Source organism: Gossypium hirsutum, chromosome D09, assembly GCF_007990345.1.
Source record: "Gossypium hirsutum isolate 1008001.06 chromosome D09, Gossypium_hirsutum_v2.1, whole genome shotgun sequence".
NCBI classification, from domain to species: Eukaryota; Viridiplantae; Streptophyta; class Magnoliopsida; order Malvales; family Malvaceae; genus Gossypium; species Gossypium hirsutum.
Window position 1 is genome coordinate 49,233,320 of NC_053445.1, and position 18,850 is coordinate 49,252,169.

At 33.2% G+C, this 18,850-nt stretch overlaps 2 protein-coding genes across 2 annotated transcripts; one reads left to right on the forward strand and one right to left on the reverse strand.

Moving 5' to 3' along the window:
* The first annotated feature begins 9,372 nt into the window (after window positions 1–9,372).
* Window positions 9,373–10,940, forward strand: LOC107890699 (ethylene-responsive transcription factor ERF061). Its single transcript, XM_016815225.2, has one exon. It carries the CDS (start codon window positions 9,767–9,769, stop codon window positions 10,670–10,672), a length of 906 nt encoding a protein of 301 aa, XP_016670714.1. The 5' UTR covers window positions 9,373–9,766; the 3' UTR covers window positions 10,673–10,940.
* A 653-nt stretch (window positions 10,941–11,593) lies between these two features.
* On the reverse strand, window positions 11,594–18,323 carry LOC107890697 (COP1-interactive protein 1). The gene is made up of 4 exons (XM_016815224.2): window positions 18,173–18,323; window positions 17,684–17,749; window positions 16,356–16,524; window positions 11,594–16,036 (listed from the first exon to the last, which is right to left on the reverse strand). The coding sequence occupies exons 3-4, from the start codon at window positions 16,447–16,449 to the stop codon at window positions 11,781–11,783; spliced, it is 4,350 nt and encodes a 1,449-aa protein (XP_016670713.2). The 5' UTR covers window positions 16,450–16,524; window positions 17,684–17,749; window positions 18,173–18,323; the 3' UTR covers window positions 11,594–11,780.
* Between the last annotated feature and the right edge of the window lie 527 nt (window positions 18,324–18,850).

Below are 18,850 nucleotides of genomic sequence, written 5' to 3' on the forward strand. Positions count from 1 at the left end.
TCGTACGTTCACCTCAAAACCCTCCCTAACAATAATATTCATTTCTCAATCAACAATTATTTTTATATTGCACTCTTCATAAATTTAGATTTTAATCTATATACTTCTATTTCTAACAATTTAATTTAATCCCTTTACTCAACCAAAATACAAAATATTCCACGAAAACCAGGTAATCTAATAAATATTCTATTTAGACTATATTTGCTCGGAGATGTTGACATCAAACATACTGAGTATATTCCGACGTTGGACTTTGTTGATCTGAAAGTGAAACTCAATCTTTTAAGATGCTCGAAATTCAAGCAGGTTTAGCAGTATTGAAAAGTTTAATTCTTTAATTTATGATTTAATCCTTCAAATATATATATTTACTTAAGTGCTTCAAGTATGCCTCTGTTATAGCACCACACGACTTTCTATTGCAAAAAATATATATCTGGAAGTAATTTTCTGTCGTTAGCTTTGATGAGAAAAAGCTTGAACTGTTGCTAAATGTTTATCACCAAATTACAAAATGTTGGATGAAAAGAAACATTTAATTTAGATGAGTGTATGCGTAGGGAGATGTTCAAATCAAACCTACTATATTTTGACGTTGGATTTTGTTCTCTTAAAAAAATCTTAATATTTTAAGAAGCTCAACAACAGTGGATTGGACCTGGACCCAAACTTTATAAGCAGGGAATCTAGTGGGCTATGTTGTAGATGAATGAAACTTCGCAAATGACATGAAGTGGGGCTCGAATGGGATCCTCTGAGTGATTTGTGTTTGACCAAGCCAAGTAAATTTTATACGCAACTGTATCCGATCAAAGCTCTGATCAGTTGCTTTCCGCCAACCTGGTCCATGTGCCATGCAACCCCACCCCTAAAGAAAAAACCCTATACTAGGACGTAAACAGATATCTTGTAAATTACTCGATTGGGTTTCTAACACCATCTATAATATTGGTAAAAGAATTTTTTTTAAAAAAAATTATTGGATAATGAATATAAGTGAAATGATAAGGAATTTGTATTTTAATATTATAGAATATGTGCTCAATCATTAGATCTATAATTAAGGGGTGAAATTAAAAATTCTTTGAGGAGATCGGAACTAAATTATAAAATTTTAAAGAGATTCAAATATAATTTTACCATGTATTAATTTATAATTTATTATTTTTTAATGGATCAAATAAAATTTTTTCATATTTAAGGGGGAAAATGTAATTTTTACCATATATTAATTTACAATTTTATTATTTTTAGAAAGAATAAACTAAAATTTTACATTTTTAGGGGTAAGGCCCATGCTAGCCCCCAATCTTCACCTCTAATACCAACTCAGTAAAGTGCTTAAATATAGTAAGAATAATTACAGACCAATATACAACAAATTATGGCTTCTAGATCTACCCTCAAAAATTAAGATTATGATATAGAAATCTATACATAACTATTTACAACTCTAGTTAATCTTTATGAGCAAAAGTTGGTGGGCTCAGCAAACTGTCCAAGATGCCAGGGAGGGGCAGAGAGGCTGGAGCATGTTTTTAGAGACTGCTATGCTGCATCAGAAATATGGGCAAATCTATAGATTGAATGGCCACAAGAGCAGAGTCATGCAGAGTTTAAGGATTGGATGATGTTTCTTTTTAATAGTTTTCTGGAATCGTCGGTCTGCTGCAGAACTTGGAAAATGAAAAAGAGTGGAAAATGTGAAAGAAGAGGACCGAGGCTGACTGCTGATTTTAGTTTTAGGGGATTTTAGGATAATTATTAGTATTAAGTTAGGACGCGTGGGCTATAATCTGATTAGGTTTTGCGCTTGTATACAATATTTTCTTCGATATTTTCTCATGGGTTAAATTAGTATAGCTTGAAAGTTAAATAATTTTTGGGCTCAATTAGAAAGGAAACAATAAAATTGATATTTCTAGCCCCATTAAAAGGAAAAATAAAAAATCATCATATGCATTTACCTCCCGCTTTCTCTACGATAATCATAATGAAAAAAAATTACCTTTATAACTATTTTCTTGATAAGAAAAGTAAAAAAAAGTAATTGATAACCAGCAATTAAAGTGAAATTATCATAAAAGAAACTAAATATACAGACACAAACATAAAACATTTGTTTTTCTAGTATAATCAAAGTAGTTTCATTTCTATTTTACTGATTTATAAAAATTAAAATTTTCAAAAATTTACGATTTTTTCTCTTTAATAATATCGTCTAAAAATATAACTATTATAAAATGATTGTCTTTTAAAAAAAATATTGTTTACATTCGTTTTATAGTCTATATATTATCTCTCTTAATAATATCATTTCTAAAATAAAAAGATTGTATTTAATCACTATAAAATTAATTACTAAAATATATAACTATTAGAACCATGAAAAATTAATATAAATTATTAAAATCTGTCATATTAAATGTAAAAATATACCCAAATTCATTAATATGTCATCTTCCAAATTAGAGCTATGCATGGCAACGAAACACCTTAGCTTGGCGGTGCACGTGGCCCACATACTCGGTACATATTTCATCTTTATTTTTTAATTTCAAAACCAATCAGTTAAATGCCTAAATCTAGCTAGCTTTCTTCAAAACCCTAAAAGAATGGCTCAGTCATATAATTAGTCCTTTTCATAGATGGAGAGACCAAACAGATTTGTCAAACCGCCCTATCCATACAATCAATGAATCTAATATATTTCCTATGACACCAAAATGAATTAAAAATACTATGATATATTGATGTATTATATCAAAGTTTATGTCGTATATTTAATTAAATGAGTGTTATAAGAAAGAACAGACCGGATCAAGACAGGCCATTGAAGGAGAGAGGACCGGCAAAGGTCGCCCCTTTTATCCATTATGTTTGGACCTTCTGCTCTCCAACGCTACGTTTGACTCTGTCTTGTGACTCTTGCCTGCCTTAAGCACCTTTGTTGGCTCACCATTATTATTATGTCTAATATGCCATTTATGGTTCACATTTGACATAGGTAGAGGCAGTTACCAAAAACATCAAAATTTAAATACTATAAATATGGTGTTAAAAAATAGTAATTAATTTATCCATCCAATTATTTGGGATACTTATTTTTTCTTTGTGATAACAAAAAATGGAATAATAAACTAAAAGGAAAAAACGGGAACTAAAGGCATAAGCATACTGTCCAACCTTAACTGGAGACTGACTAAATAGAGAGTCCTATGAAAAATTTGGACGCCAATTGGGTAGAACTTCATCAAACCAGCTAACGAGTGAGCGGTAAAATTCACTTTCCTTGAGATTTGGTTGAAAACTACATGCCAATCTCAGCGACATAAGATACTTATTTGACTAATAGATTTGATAAGTTATTTTATTATAGGCACGAAATTAAATCACGTTTAAAGGAAATTACTCTTTCGAAGATACGAATTTGATTGGGTTTTAAGACGAATAATTCTTAACCATTAAACTAATCACGAAAGAGATTAATTTAATTTTTGAATTATTAAAAAAATAAAATAAGACTAATTAAAATGTTTAACGAAAAATACATTAAACTACTAATATTGATGGAAAACATACGTGTCTTAATAAAATACATTCAATATTTTAAAATAAATCCAAATAATATATATACACACAAGTCTAAGTTGTGTCAAAATGGCGGTGCTCATGTTTTGCAAAAGGCAGGGAAATGAGTTGGGTTTTCACATCTAAACCACTATTTTCATGGATTTAAGATTAAAACTTTCATATGAACTCGCTGTATAGCTCATATCTATGTCAAACATATTCAACATGTTTTCAACTTATGAAATAATGGGCAATAATCCAACGATTTCTATAACACAATAGATAAGGTTTTTATGTGTATCTTTTGAGTCATGACTTGAAGAAAGTCTTTCACTATTTCAAATTAACTTGGACTACTATTTTATGATAAAAATATTTTATTTTATTTACGAAAATTTATATTTGGATTTTTAATACTTTTTAGATAATATCAAAAATAAACGAAAACATATTACGTTAGTTTTTTAACCTCTGAGCCATCTCTGGCTTATAGTGAGAAAACGCATTCACTGCGATAGTGATACACACGATCTATTTCTCTATTTCGTCATTTTTATTTATTCAGCTCATTGGTTCAAATGCAAACCTCAAGGGTTGTACCGAGCTAACAGAGGGGTCGATTGGACATATATATAATTAGGGCTCAAATAATTTGTAATTAAGTTTCGATTTTTTGTATATTAATTACAACATTACTTAGTCATGAAGTCATTCTACTAAAGTACCATGACTAAGCTCTCCCTATTATATACCATTATGAAAGCAACATATCAAGTGTCTGTCCAACGACCTTATCATATATGTTACCTTCATAAGATATCTTTAGTCTATTTGGGTTAAATCTGTTCACCCAATATAATCCTATTTTATCTCATAATAACTATTACATATTCTTTCATGAAAAAATAAATTACTAACATATAGTAATTAGATAATTTGTCTCAAACAATTGACCAGTGGTCCTGTTACTTTTATTTCTATCATCCAATGAGAGGATATCATTTACCATTTAATGGGCTATGGACTCCACTATCGTAAATAAAGCTATGTTATGCTGAAGTAGTATATCCAACGTACCAGCTTTCGACTTTATTACCAATTAAAATCAGACTTTCAATACTTCAAATTGTACGAGTCACATATACATAGTCCGTCACTTAATCAAATTTGAGGCAAGCCACACTATGACCATCACAAGTGAATAAATTCATTAATAGATCTAGGATTTATTCTACTTCGGTCTTGTCCGATGTATTGTTAGTCTATACCATCGCATCTTTGTCTTTATCTTCTAGGAGTTATTTGTTCTAATACCTAAGATAAGGTATCCCCTAATTTGACTTGATAAGCATCACAATAGTCATTGGATCAATTTACTCAATTTCTACTCATTAGACTATGGATCATTTAGATTACCTCCTATATAAGTTGTCTTCTCTCATTATAATCGAATTACATAATGCAACTTAATATAGTTAAACGTTAGACAATCAGTTAGTCAATATTTCTTTATACATTTTTGCTTTACGTACAAAAACCATTGAGGACAAATACAAACGATATTAATGTGAATGATAGAAATTTTATTAAACCAATCTATTTGAAAAATTACAAGGGTATATGATGAAAAACTACTCTAAAGGTACTAGATCCCAACACCACTAGCACCTTGGGAATTAACATCAATGTCATTAGGAAAGCTACATGGCTATTAAACTGATTCCATCTTCTTTGTATGCAGTTTTATTTCTCATAGAAAAACTACATGAGGAACTTTAACCTCTAACGAATGCCAAAGTCTTTGAATTGCACCTAGGCTTCCAATTCCACGGGGATTCCAACTTAACGTGCTCGTGGATTCAATATGACAAAATCTAGAAGCAACATCATTCTCGGAAACTTTAGCGTCCAGTTCACCAATTTTCATTATGCAATATCAACATCCTCTACAACACCATCTCTTTTACTTACTGATAATTAAACAACCCAGAAGAACTAGTTGTCTTATAGATCTCGCTTGTCTCTTCTAAGTCCTTGTACCCTTTTTGTGAACCAAAAAATTCTTGGAAACTTCTTTGGAACTAGTCTCTACAATGACACCTGAAACCTATGCTAAAAAATTAGAAGTAATGCAATGTTCCAATTGAGATGCACCCACTATAAACTCTCTTATTGGAATTTTAGCAAAATCAACAAGGATAAATATGATAATTTAACCACAAAATCCTTAACTAGAACTTTAGAAAATATCGATTAAGATCTAACGTAAATTTTTATCAATCAAAATCACTAGAAAACAAAACCATCTTGTTCATTCTTGTTGACCAATCTACCCACCTTAGGATTATCCCCCATGGGTGCAACATCCAAATACAGTTCTTTCACAACCTCACTTGCAATATCCGATTTAGAAAAAGATCATCATCTATCATATTAGAAAATTCAACACCCTAAGAATTAGCATTCTCCATCGCGTCTCGTAGGCATCATCAAAATTAAGACATTGACTATTAGGGTGAACACATTCAACATCACTAACTATGGTCAAGTAAACCAGAAACATGAAAAAAAATTGTAGGAAGTCTCTCACATTTTACTTGACGACATTGAACAATCCTTCCTTGAGCTCCCTTCAACAAAATATGGTACAACAAGGCCTATAAACATCAATCTCTAATATGATATAAATAAATTTTCCTCAGAGCGTATAGTCCAACAGTAAAACTATATGATTACTGATACATTTAGCCGTATATTAATTTATCATATTGAAAAGCAAATCATAAACACAAATACAAAATGATGCTTTATTAAAAATATAATCGAAAGCTAAATATCACCACCATAATCTTTGATGTTTGCACTTCTATATTGATTAGGTTGGTTTATTCTTTAAATGTATTTGATTCAAAATTTTAAAATCGAAGCATTTTTAATAACTAAAGTTTTCAAAATTAGACTAGTGGTCGAATTAGTCAGATTATTAATTTGTCAATTCAATTGGTTCGATAAATTTATCTAGTTCAATTAAACAAATTGTTAAAAAACTCATAAAAATAAAAAAAAATTAAAAATCTAATTCAACCTATTTTGACTCAATTTAACTTGTCCGTAATTTAACTTGTCCGTAGTAATTCAAATTCTTTTTGTCTTAATAATTCAATCGATTCTAGTTTAGACCGGTTTGACCCGATTTTAATAACAATTATAAAAGGAAATGAGAAAAAGGATTTTGTCATCGTGACATCAATTGTTAGTGAAATGACGTAGAGTATTATTATTCTATTTTTTATCAGAGTAAACCGACGTCGTATTTAGCCGCAGTTGCGTGGCCGAGTAAAATCTTCGGCGGGGAATGAAATGAAATCACGAGAACTCCAAATTTCTCTCCTTTAGGAGGCGATGACTGAATGAAAAACCTACACGTGGTAACGTGCCGGGGCCCAGGGAACTGGACCACCGGCTTAATGTCGGCGTCGCCTTTGGAACAAGTCCATGCATTGCATATCATATACTGCCAAAACCCAACTTTTGTTAGTCTCCCTCATTTATTATTTCCTAACTATACATAATAATTACCCCATTTTTAGCTGTCTTTAGGTACAACGAGTATTTCTTTTCAAAATTACTTCAGTACCCTTTTTCTAAAATATTATCTCACTATTTTTAATTCCTAATTTGAACTTTTTTTTCTAGAATTAAATAGTATATTTTTATTATTTTAATAGTTTATATTTTTTATAATTTTTAAAAAATTAAATTAAATTATTATTATTTTTTGAAAATTAAACTAAATATGTATCATTACTAATTTAAAATTTTATAAATTATAAATAGCATAAATGAAAAATAAAATTTTAAGGAAGGTGAAGCCCTTGCTAGCCCCATTTGGCTTCGCTACCTGAATCATGCGATGTGATCTATTATAAAATACAAATATAATTTAAGATATGGTCTTAAGATTTACCCATACAATTACTAAAATAAAAGCTAATAATAATATTAATATTTGAAGTATTGGTTCATACGAACATAGCCATAAATTCAGTATAAAAAAAGTCATTAATTTCAAGTTTTGGTTGAAATTAAATTTAATATTTTTTGAAAAAAATAAAGCAAATGGGAGAGAGAATAGAAGGAAGATATGGGGAGTGTTATAGGATTGAGTTGTGAGTGTGAAGGGATAATTAGGTTTTGGTCACATGCAAATACGTCAAATAGTCCCAATGGTATCCATATATATGTGGGCATTGAAGGGCCGTCTTTCACGAGCTTTGTTGTTGATAAGAACCTTTTCAAACCTCACCTTTACGATTTTAATGCTCCACATCAACCCGGGATCCCACTTTTGATGATGCTGATGCCTACCTTTCTAGTCTCATGAAATTTTCCTCATCATGTTTGGATATGGTCTTGTTTAATGAGTTATTAATATTTATATTTATAAATAAAGTCTTTTTATCATTACAACAAGAACAATAAAAATCAAATTAAAATTTAATCCATCATTGAAATTTATGTTTTAAATTTATAACATCAACAAAATATGGGAAAGTTTTTAAAACGTAGTTTAGAGTTTTATCAGTGTTTAGCAAAGATAATATGTATTGTAGGTGTACTCTATTGGGAAGTTCATAGAATGGAACTGTGAGGCCGAAAAATCTGACGCAGAGAGAGAGAGAGAGCGCAGTAATGGCATTTGGATTTTGTGCTGAAGAAGAAATTTAATATAAATAAATAAAGATAAAAAGGACGAGAGAGAAAAACATAAAATTGTGGCAGAGAAAGGAGGAGCTGACTCCGTTTTTGTAATAAACTCAAAAAGTAGGTCTTTAGGGGCAGTGAAAAGTACGGTCACGTGCTGGGACCACGCGTAAAGTCAAATTTCAGATTTTTTTTTCTCTATCCATCAGATATGTCGCAAACGCAGTATGACCCTTTCAACCTTCTTTTATCTGTTCTCTCATGTTTGATGTTCTAAAGTTAAAGTAAAATATTAAATAAGGGAAATTATTAATTTCCATAAATAAATATTAAAAAATAAATATTTTATAATATTATAAATAGAAGAGAAATTCACATACAATATAATATTATATTATATTATAGAATTTTACGTAAATTAAATTTTTTTAATTATCAAAATTTATGTAAAAAATTTACAATCATTGAATAAATGCACATAAAAAGAAACATTTAATTATGACAAAGGGTGTGGGTTTCGCGGGACCTCGCCCCACTTCACACCTAATTGAGCAAGGATGAGTACAGGTTTCGCAGGTGGTGGGATAGGGATGGAGATAAAAATTAGACCAGTCATTGGTAGTAGGGCAGGCATGAGTATGACATTTTACCGACCTCACATAATATAATAAGCAAAATTAAAATGTAAATATTTATAAAAATTTAATTTTGATAATAGTACTGAATGTATTCCATACTTTTTTTTTATAAAAAATAATTTATATTTATTTAACTAATATTTATCAATATATTATATGAAGTGAGTCGAGAATAACGGAGATTAAGTGGGTTTGGAACTATTGTGAGTGGTGAGACAGAGATGGTTTTGAATTTGGTCGCGAGGCAAGGATGGGATAAAGCTCCTCGTACCCACCCCGCCCAATTCACATCCAGACCAATAATACCAAGAAATCAGATAATGCATTTAATATGTATTTTAGTATTAGTTTTATGCATTGGTAAGTCAAAGAAAAAAAAATAATATTGCATTAAATATATATTATTATTAGTTGGAGCTGGACTCACTGTGCGGCTATAAATACACCAAAGCTTGAGCCTGAGACAGCTCTCAACACAGTTAAATTCTAATCTCTTCCTCTGAAACCCCCAAAATAAATTGTTTTTCTTCATTTCCACTCCAAAAATCTGGGTTTTTCTTTTCTCACATAGCATTTGCCCCTTGGCTTTAAAGTTGAACCCAACATTTCTTCATCGTTAAGCTATCCATATTACCTTTGGTCTCTGTTTCAAACAAAGAATCATACCTTTCTTTCCAAGTTGGAATCTCTTTTGAGGAACCTTTTTTTTTTAAAGGTTCCTCTGTTTTTCCTTAATCCATTTTTCTATTGCCTTTTGGTTTTTGTTTTTAAAAGGAAAAAAGGGGCAGTTTTTAAAGTCCTGTTTCCTGTCTGAATCTTCCCTCCCGCACTCTGTTTTCAAAAAAAAAATGCAAGAAATCTATCATCCTTTTGGATTCAACAATGGCGTTGATATTGGATCTTCGTTATCACAAATCATACTATCAGGAGGCTATAATACTTTAGATTCAGTGTTCTCTCATTGCGCATCACTACCAACAGCCATTGCCACCAACTCTGTTTACGAGCCATTAGGTTCATCAGTCTATCTCCGCCAGAGGGATCTCCTTCAAAAATTCTGCCATGAAAACAAAGGGAACCCTTCATTTTCAGGAAAATCCGTAAAGGGTCTTCTTCAAAACTACCCAAATCCTCCATCGACGACCAATTACTTGAGCCCACCTCAAAAGAAGAAGCTTTACAGGGGCGTGAGGCAAAGGCAATGGGGCAAATGGGTGGCTGAAATCAGACTCCCGCAAAACAGAGTCCGAGTCTGGTTAGGCACTTACGACACAGCTGAAACCGCCGCTTATGCCTATGATAGAGCCGCGTATAAACTTAGAGGCGAATACGCGAGGTTGAATTTCCCGAATACCAAAGATCCAAGTGAGTTGGGGTTTGCAGATTGTGCTAAATTGAATGCTTTAAAGAACACAGTGGATGCTAAGATTCAAGCCATTTGTCAAAAGGTGAAAAGAGGGAAAGCTAGAAAGAAAGCCAAAAGATCACCTGAAGCTGAAAAGCAAGCGAAAGTTCCAGAGCCATGTTCATCGTCTTCGTTGTTATCGCCGGCGGTTTTTAGCGAAAATTTAAGCAACGAATGGCCGTCGCCATCGGTGTCCGAAGATGGGTTTTGGAGATGTGGGAATTCGCCGTCCTCTGTTTTGAATGACTATCCGTCGATGATTACAGAGGAACCCATGTTTGAAGACTGTTCGCTTGCAAGAATGCCGTCTTTTGATGCTGATTTGTTATGGGAGATTCTTGCTAATTAGGATAATAATTATGTTTCATTTTTTTCCTCAAAAAATCAAATTTCTTCAGCAGATAGCTGTTGTTTTTTGTTAGGTACTTACTTCTAACAATGGTGTCATGCTGTTTATGTGGTCTGGTTTAGGGTTTTAGTTTTTAGTCTTCTCTTTTTCCTTCCTTTCGATTTTGAGGTATTTTCTGAGTTTGGATTTTGTTTTTCTTCTCCATGAAACATATTAATAGTTAACCATGTTTCATGAGCTTCTATTACATTAAAAAAATGTTACCCAATTATTATAATTTTATAATATTTTGTATAATTATATAATTACATAAACTATAATTCAATTATATAAAATATTACCATTTTTGGGAATATTTTATAAAAATACATAAAACATTATCTAATTATACATAAAATTTACATTAAAAATCAGTTATTGTTTAGTACGGTCGTGGACACCACTAGTATTGATGTTCCATTTGGATTTTACCGTATCAGTGCACAAGTTTTTTTTTTTTCTTTTCTAAAAATTTCACCATTACAAAGTTAATACAATTACACGTATAAGATATTTATAGATACAAATATATGTTTGTGTTGAATTATAATTGATACAATGCAAAGCTAATCCAAAATCAAACAAAAACTGAACTAATATGTAAGGAAGGGAATAAAATTCACACAAAACTGAACTATATACCATTATTACAAATGGTGGATCTCGAACTCAAAACTTTTATGGACTTGACCACCGTCTAGTTCTCTTGGTTAAACACATTAATAATCTCCATCAAAACAAAATGCCAATAGAAAATGAGTATCGGATTCGACAGAGTTGCCTGAAAACACAAAAGATCAAGTTAGAGCCTGCGGTTAAATATTCTTCTTCATCTTTTTTATGATTCTATGTATGAAGTAGGAAATATGCTCCGAAACCACATTTTTGCTAATAAACTGTTTTTACTGCAAATTTATCTTTACAGGCAAACAAGTTTTTATGAAACACAAGCAGACTAAACATTACCTGAGAATGTTTATTAAGAAAAAAACAATGAAATAATGAAAAATAATCCATAAATGCAAAACCCCGATGAACATAATCGAATTATAAATAACAGGGAATTCCTCTAGGCTGCCCTCTGGACTCTGACACTTTTCGAGATTATTTCCTTTAGATCATCGCAGCGGCTGCGGTGATAATCGATCCACAAGCACAGCTGCCTAATGGCTTCTCTCTTCTCCTCTCCTAGTCCGAGTATGCCTTGATCTTTCTCTTTCATTGCTGTCTCCAAGACTTTCATCTTCTTCTCCAGCTGATTCATAGCTTTTAGCAGATTCTCCTTCTCCACTTCTTCCTTGTTTGCCTTAATCCGTAGCTTCTCCACTTGCTCTCGCAGAGTAGATTCTTGTTCTTTCTGATAGTTCAGCTGCTCAATCAAGTTTGTCACTTCATTTCTTAGTCGCTTCTTTTCGCTTTTTGTCTCTTCGGCCCAATGTTTTGCAATCCTTAGCTCTTTCGATGTTTCTTCAATGCATTCCTTGTAGCTTCTACACTTCTCTTCAAATTTCTGGATGACTGCTTCAAATCCAGTCAAGGTAATATTCACATTCTCGGAGATATCAGTGATCATCTTGCAATAGGCTTCGTTGTTGGCAGCAATTATTCCAGATAATGCTGAGATCCTTTCTTCAAGCAGTCTTTGTTCTTCCAGGTACTTTGCTTCTGCTTTTCTGTAGCTTTCTTCGTTCTTAGTTAGTAACTGTTCTGTGACTCTAAGTTTTTGGTTTGACAACCGGAGCTTAACTTCAATTGTTCGGACATTCTCAACCAAAGTACTGAGTTCATCTCCTTTAATTTCTATATCTCTTTTCAAGTCTTCAATAGTTTCCTCCAACCCAGCAACAATTTCATCCTTAGATTGAATGTTCGTATTGTGCTCTCCTGCCATTTCTTGCATCTTCCATTCTGTGATTTCGATAATTGCCTTGCACTCCTGAAATGAAGTTTCAAGTTGTTTGTATTCATTGCTTAGCTTGTTAAATGCATCTTCTTGTTCTTTTAGCATTCTCTGATGATCCGTGATCTGGTTTACGAGGTCATTTTTCTCATCTACCTTTGCTTCCAAATCTCTTTGAAGGTGCTCAACCATTTGCTTCAGATCAGCTGCTATCTGACTTTTAGATTCAAGGTTTGTACAGAATTCTTCAGACATTTCTTCTGTCTTCCTTTCAGCAATTTCAAGACTTGCCTTGCACTCTTGGTATAAGCCTTCAACCTCTTTGTATTCCTCGCCCAACTTCTTATATGCCTCCCCCTGTTCTGTTAGCATTCTCTGCTGATTGCTAATTTGGCTTTCTAGTTCGGATTTCTCGTGCTCAAACTCAGCTTTCACTCTCTCAAGCTGCAACTCCAGTTCATTTCTCTGGGTCTGTATTGAATCCAACTGCTGCTGCAAATCGTTGACCTGTGCCACTAGGGCTGTTAATTGGGAGGAAGTTTCATTCTCCAAGCTGGCATGCTTTTCCTGGAGAGCATTGAACTCGAGCCCTCTTTCTGCCAACTTTCTCTCTAATTCAATGGTTTGACCCTGTAAACTCACTATTTCCTCCCTCAATTGACCATTCTCTTTGATTTTAGTTCTCAAGTCCTCTTCCAGTTCACCTTTCTGGTTCTTTAGAGAAATGACCTCCAATTCTAGTTCCTTCATTTGTGCCAACAAACCCTCTTTCTCCTGTAGAACTCTCTGTTGATCCTCAGTCTTGCTTACTATCTCTTCTTTTGCCTTTTCTATCTCAATCATATGATCTGAAATAGCTTGAGTTTTTCTCTCAAGCTGAACTTCAAGTTCAGCTTTCTGGCTATGCATGGATTCCAGTTTCTGCTGCAATGTATTTATTTCATCCATCAAGCTCTTGACTTGGTTCGATGCTTCATCGCCTTTAACTACAATATGTTCTTCCAACTGAGCTTTCTCAGTCCGCAGCGACTCCATGTCTCCTAGCAGATTGTTAATCTGCACTGTCAAATTCTCCACTCTAGATAATGATTCTGTCTCATTATCCTCAAACTTCTTTGTGAGAGTAAAAAATTCTTCTTGTCTCGTCTTTAATACCCTCTCGAGTTCTGAAATTTGATATTGCAGTCCCATATTTTCCTCCCTCAGCTGACCATTCTCTTCGATTTTAGTTATCAGGTCCTCTTCCAGTTCACCTTTCTGGTTCTTTAGAGAAATGAACTCCAATTCTAGTTCCTTCATTTGTGCCAACAAACCCTCTTTCTCCTGCAGAACTCTCTGTTGATCTTCGGTCCTGCTTACTATCTCTTCTTTTGCCTTCTCTATCTCAATCACATGATTGGAAATAGCTTGAGTTTTTCTCTCAAGCTGAACTTCCAGTTCTGCTTTCTGGCTATGCAGGGACTCCAGCTCCTGCTGCAAAGTATTTATCTGATCCATCAAGCCCCTGACCTGAGTTGATGCTTCATCGCCTTTCACTACAATATGTTCTTCCAACTGAGCTTTCTGGGTGCGAAGGGACTCCATGTCTGCTAGCAAATTGTTGATCTGCACTGTCAAATTCTCCACTCTAGATAGCGATTCTTTCTCGTTGTCCTCAAACTTCTTTGTGAGCGTCAAAAGTTCTTCTTGTCTCTGTTTTGATATCATCTCGAGTTCTGAAATTTGGGATCGCAGTCCTAAACTTTCCTCCCTCAGCTGACCATTCTCTTTGATTTTAGTTCGCAAATCCTCTTCCAACTCACCTTTCTGATTCTTTAAAGAATTGACATCAAATTCTAGTTCCTTCATTTGTGCCAGCAAACCCTCTTTCTCCTGCAGAACTCTTTGTTGATCCTCGGTCTTGCTTGCTATCTCTTCTTTTGCATTTTCTATCTTAATCACATGATCGGAAATAGCTCGAGTTTTACTCTCAAGTTGAACTTCAAGTTCTGCTTTCTGACTCTGCAGGGACTCCAGCTCCTGCTGCAAATTATTTATCTGATCCATCAAGCTCTTGACTTGAGTCGATGCTTCATCATCTTTTACTGCAATATGCTCTTCCAACTGAGCTTTCTGGGTGCGTAGTGACTCCATGTCTGCTAGCAGATTGTTGATCTGCACTATCAGATTCTCCACTCTAGACAATGATTCTTTCTCATTATCCTCAAATTTCTTTGCGAGAGTCAAAAGTTCTTCTTCTCTCTTTTTTGACATCATCTCAAGTTCTGAAATTTGGGATTGCAGTCCTATATTTACCTCTCCCAGCCGTTTTACTTCACTTGCTTTGTTCTCTATCTGCAGCACATGTTCTCTATTTGTTGCTCGCAATTGTTCCAACTCGAGTTCCAAGCTTGTCACTTGTGCCTCTAATTCTTTTAACTGGGCAGATGATTGATTCCCATGCACCTCATGCAACTCTTGGAGCGTCAAAAGTTCCCTTTCTTTTTCACCCAGTTCCTCTTTTGACTGACTCATTTCAACCATGAGTTGTTGTATGGTGCCCTGGGCCAGCTGAATCTCATTTGAAACCTCAGAAAGCTTCAAGTTCAGGGAGTTATTCTCTTCCACTGTAGCATTAAGACTGCGGCTCAATTCTGAAACTCGCTGTTCTGAAGATTCCAGCTTTTGCTGCATATCGGAAACTTCCCCCCTAACAGTGTCTAGCTCTTGCTTTAAACTTATATTTTCCTCCTTCAGCAAACTAACTTCTCTTCTAAGATCTTCTGTAAACTTCTCACCATCTTCAATTCTTTTAACAGCAGTTTCTTTCTCTAGAATTAAGTTATTGTTTTCTCGATACAGCTCCTCGGACCTTTGGTTCAACTCGGCTTCCATCTTAGCCGCAGCGTCCAGCTTATGCCTCAGCTCTTCATTCTCAACCACAAGTTTTGAATTTTCACTCTCTGATCTTTCAGAGTCAAGCATCAGATTTGTGATGATTTTCTCTGCTTCTCGCACCTTGCTTAAAGAAGCAAGATAATCTGAATTCAATGCATCTTTTTCTTCTATTGTATCTGTCAGCTTCTGCTTAAGATCAGCAATTTCCAAATTTGCTGTTTCAAGTTCTTGTTTAATGCCTTCTGCTATTGCCTGAAGTTCTCTTTCCAAGTGCCCATTTTTACTGCCCCCATCTTTTGAAAAACCATCAGAGTCGGAATCTGAGCTTGATGAAGAGGATGCATCTTTTTCTCCTTTGCCATGAGCTTTTTTCCTCAGCTCCCCTGTGAGATGATCATAGTGTGCATAGAGGTTTTGGTAGTGTTTGTGGAAATCCTCGATTAACTGAACAAGTGGTTCCTTCTTGGAGTTAGCTATTGGAACTCCATTTTCTTCAACTTCTTCATCGTTAATGAGCTTCAATATTGTTGCCACCTTTTCATCAATTTCTGAAATGGAGGGAGCTTACATTTGAGATTAAAACATGAAGCAAATCATAAGTGGAAAATCATGTTAAGCTGATTGTGGCAATTCAGAACATCCCGGAACCAAATTCTATGATACTCGGACTCACATGTGAGTGCCAATACGGGTAATTGGAGGGGCCTTGAAGGGTCATATCCTCATACCAATGTTCAAATATGTGTTGAACATAAGTGTCGAACATAGACACTTAAAGAAAAACGAAAATTCGGAGCAACGTAGATCAAATTTATAGGTAAAATAGAAAATTGCACCCTAAAGAAATCAGTAAATGTAGAAAATTACCTATTTTACTTCCTTTAAGCTCTTCATCCTTTTCTGGATCAACATGATGCCCAAAGAAGGACTTTATAGACTCCCTGAACCGATGCTTAGTCATCTCTTCAGATTATCAACTAATTTTGCTCAGCAAGTAGGCATGAAGATAAGGCAATCTATATCTCAAGCATAAAAGCTGAAAAAACAGAATTATGGACACTTTGTAATTAGTTTCAAACTATGTCAACCATAAACAATACAACATAGTCTTAGCCACAGATTGGATCGATTGCAAAAGTATAAAGACTAGTAAACTGACGGATTATTTCGGGTATTAATGGTCCCAAACTCACTCCCCTATGCTAGAAAACTATTGGCCCTCGTCTATACGCAGACAATGAAACAAGTTTCAAACTACACTGAATAAGAAAATCTTACTTTTGTTGTATAAGTGCTACTTTTCTAATAAAAATAAGATAAAATCAAAATAAAACCCTTTGCCTTTTTGGCAACCCTGCTTAAAATACAAAATCTCAAAGCATCTTTTTTCAGCTTAAGATGACAAAATCCCAGACCCTGTTTCTTATTGACAACCCAGCTTAAAATGACAAGATCTCGAAAATTATTTTTTTTTCTAACATGGGTCCACAAATCAAGGCATGCATCTTCATTAATATTTAGTATTTACTACCTTCATTATTAAGCATAATCAAAGTCGAAAAAGAAACTGACTAGACTAGCTGGTCGAATTGGCACAGCCGAGAATCGAAGGGTTATTCGATTAGATGATTTACATGAGACTGGAAAATCAAGAGAAACCCATTTTTATTTTTTTTCTCTATTTTTTAAGTTATGACACCTGAACCCATAAGCTCATAGATTCAAAAAAAAAAAAACCTACCATTAAGCCAAAATGCATGTTCTTATAAATCATTTACTAGATTTATCAGTTATTTATTTTCTAACATTTAAAATTGTTTTAAGTATTTATTTAAGGAGTAAATGGTCAGAAAAGTGGCAGATATGATTCTAGCGTGGCGACACCTCATCATCACATTCATTGGGGATGGAATCCAGCCATGCCAGAAACAGAGAAAGCTGATTTGGAATCGAAACGATAAAAGAGAGCTATTATTTGAAAAAAAAAAGGTAAGCTGTTCCTTTTGTCCATTCATTTTCTTTTTCCATTTCATTCAAATAAGTCAAGGCCGGTCAGTCAATCATCACTCAATTACTCAAAAACCTTTTTTCATTTATTATATATGAAAAACGAAATATTATTAAAACAAAAAAGATAATAAATAAAAAACCAGTAAAGGAATAGCATATCAGTAGAAATTTGGCATTACTGTCACCTGAGATTCTGAGACTTTCTCGTAACTTTCCTTTCTCAATCTTGTATCGGAAGCTATGCTATATTTCTGCAAAAACAAATAAATATATCTTTTGTTTAAATTGAAACAGTAAAAATATTGAATTTAAGATAAATAACCGAATCAACACTGATACAAGTGATAAGTTCAAAATGAAGAAAATCTGAAGATTTTTTTACTTGAACTGGAAATCATGATCTAATAAAATTTCATCTCTAGCCATTTTTAATTATGGAGTTCGAAAATCAAAACCACAAGGAAGTTCAAGGGAACAAAAAAGATCTAAGTTAGTTTTATGTTAATGAAAACAAGTGACTCGAAGTTAAAATTCAATCATAAAATCATAAAAGGGAAATAACCGAACTAAAATTCAACTATCAAACTGATCGAAGGTTTTTGATTGAAACTGAAGTCCAAGTAATCAAAAACATGAAGTAAGTGATGATTAATCAGTTGATGAACAAAGGTTACCTTAGAATCAGAGCTCCAAAGCTTGATTAAGAAGAAGAATCTGAAAAACAGAGCAAAAAAAGAAAAGAAAAAAACTCAGACTGAGAGAGAGTTCTGTTATTTGATAAATAGAAAGAGCATGATGTAGCTTTTTCTATTTTCAGGATATGGAATGGAATTTTTGGAGCCTTCTTTTATTCTGATTTTAAGTAACTACCCTTGCCTTTGTTATTTTATTTCAGTTATGCCCTTTCAATTTCTCGTCACGAGAGATGATCTGAACAAATTTCATTGGTTTTTCACGTTTATTTCTTTATTTTACCTTCTGTTCCAATTGGCTGTCTGACAATGAAATATCTCTATTCAAAGATAGTTGGATTCAGTTACAGAATAAAAGTATAATTGATTCAATTATTATTTACTGTATCTTTGAAATTTAAATGTAATTAATCATATATTTTTTATATAATTATTATAATTATTGGATTTTTTATTGAATTTAAAGATTTTAATTGTTATAATTATTATTTTTACAAGAAAATTTATCATTTCCTAAAATATATCCCATCAATTATTTCTTAAAATAAGTTTCTTTTTTCATTTTTGAAAGGATTTCGACACCATTTATATTTATCGGAATTTAATAAAAAAATTTTGACTTTTGAACTTCCATGGGATCAAGGAGAGAAAAAAAAAACT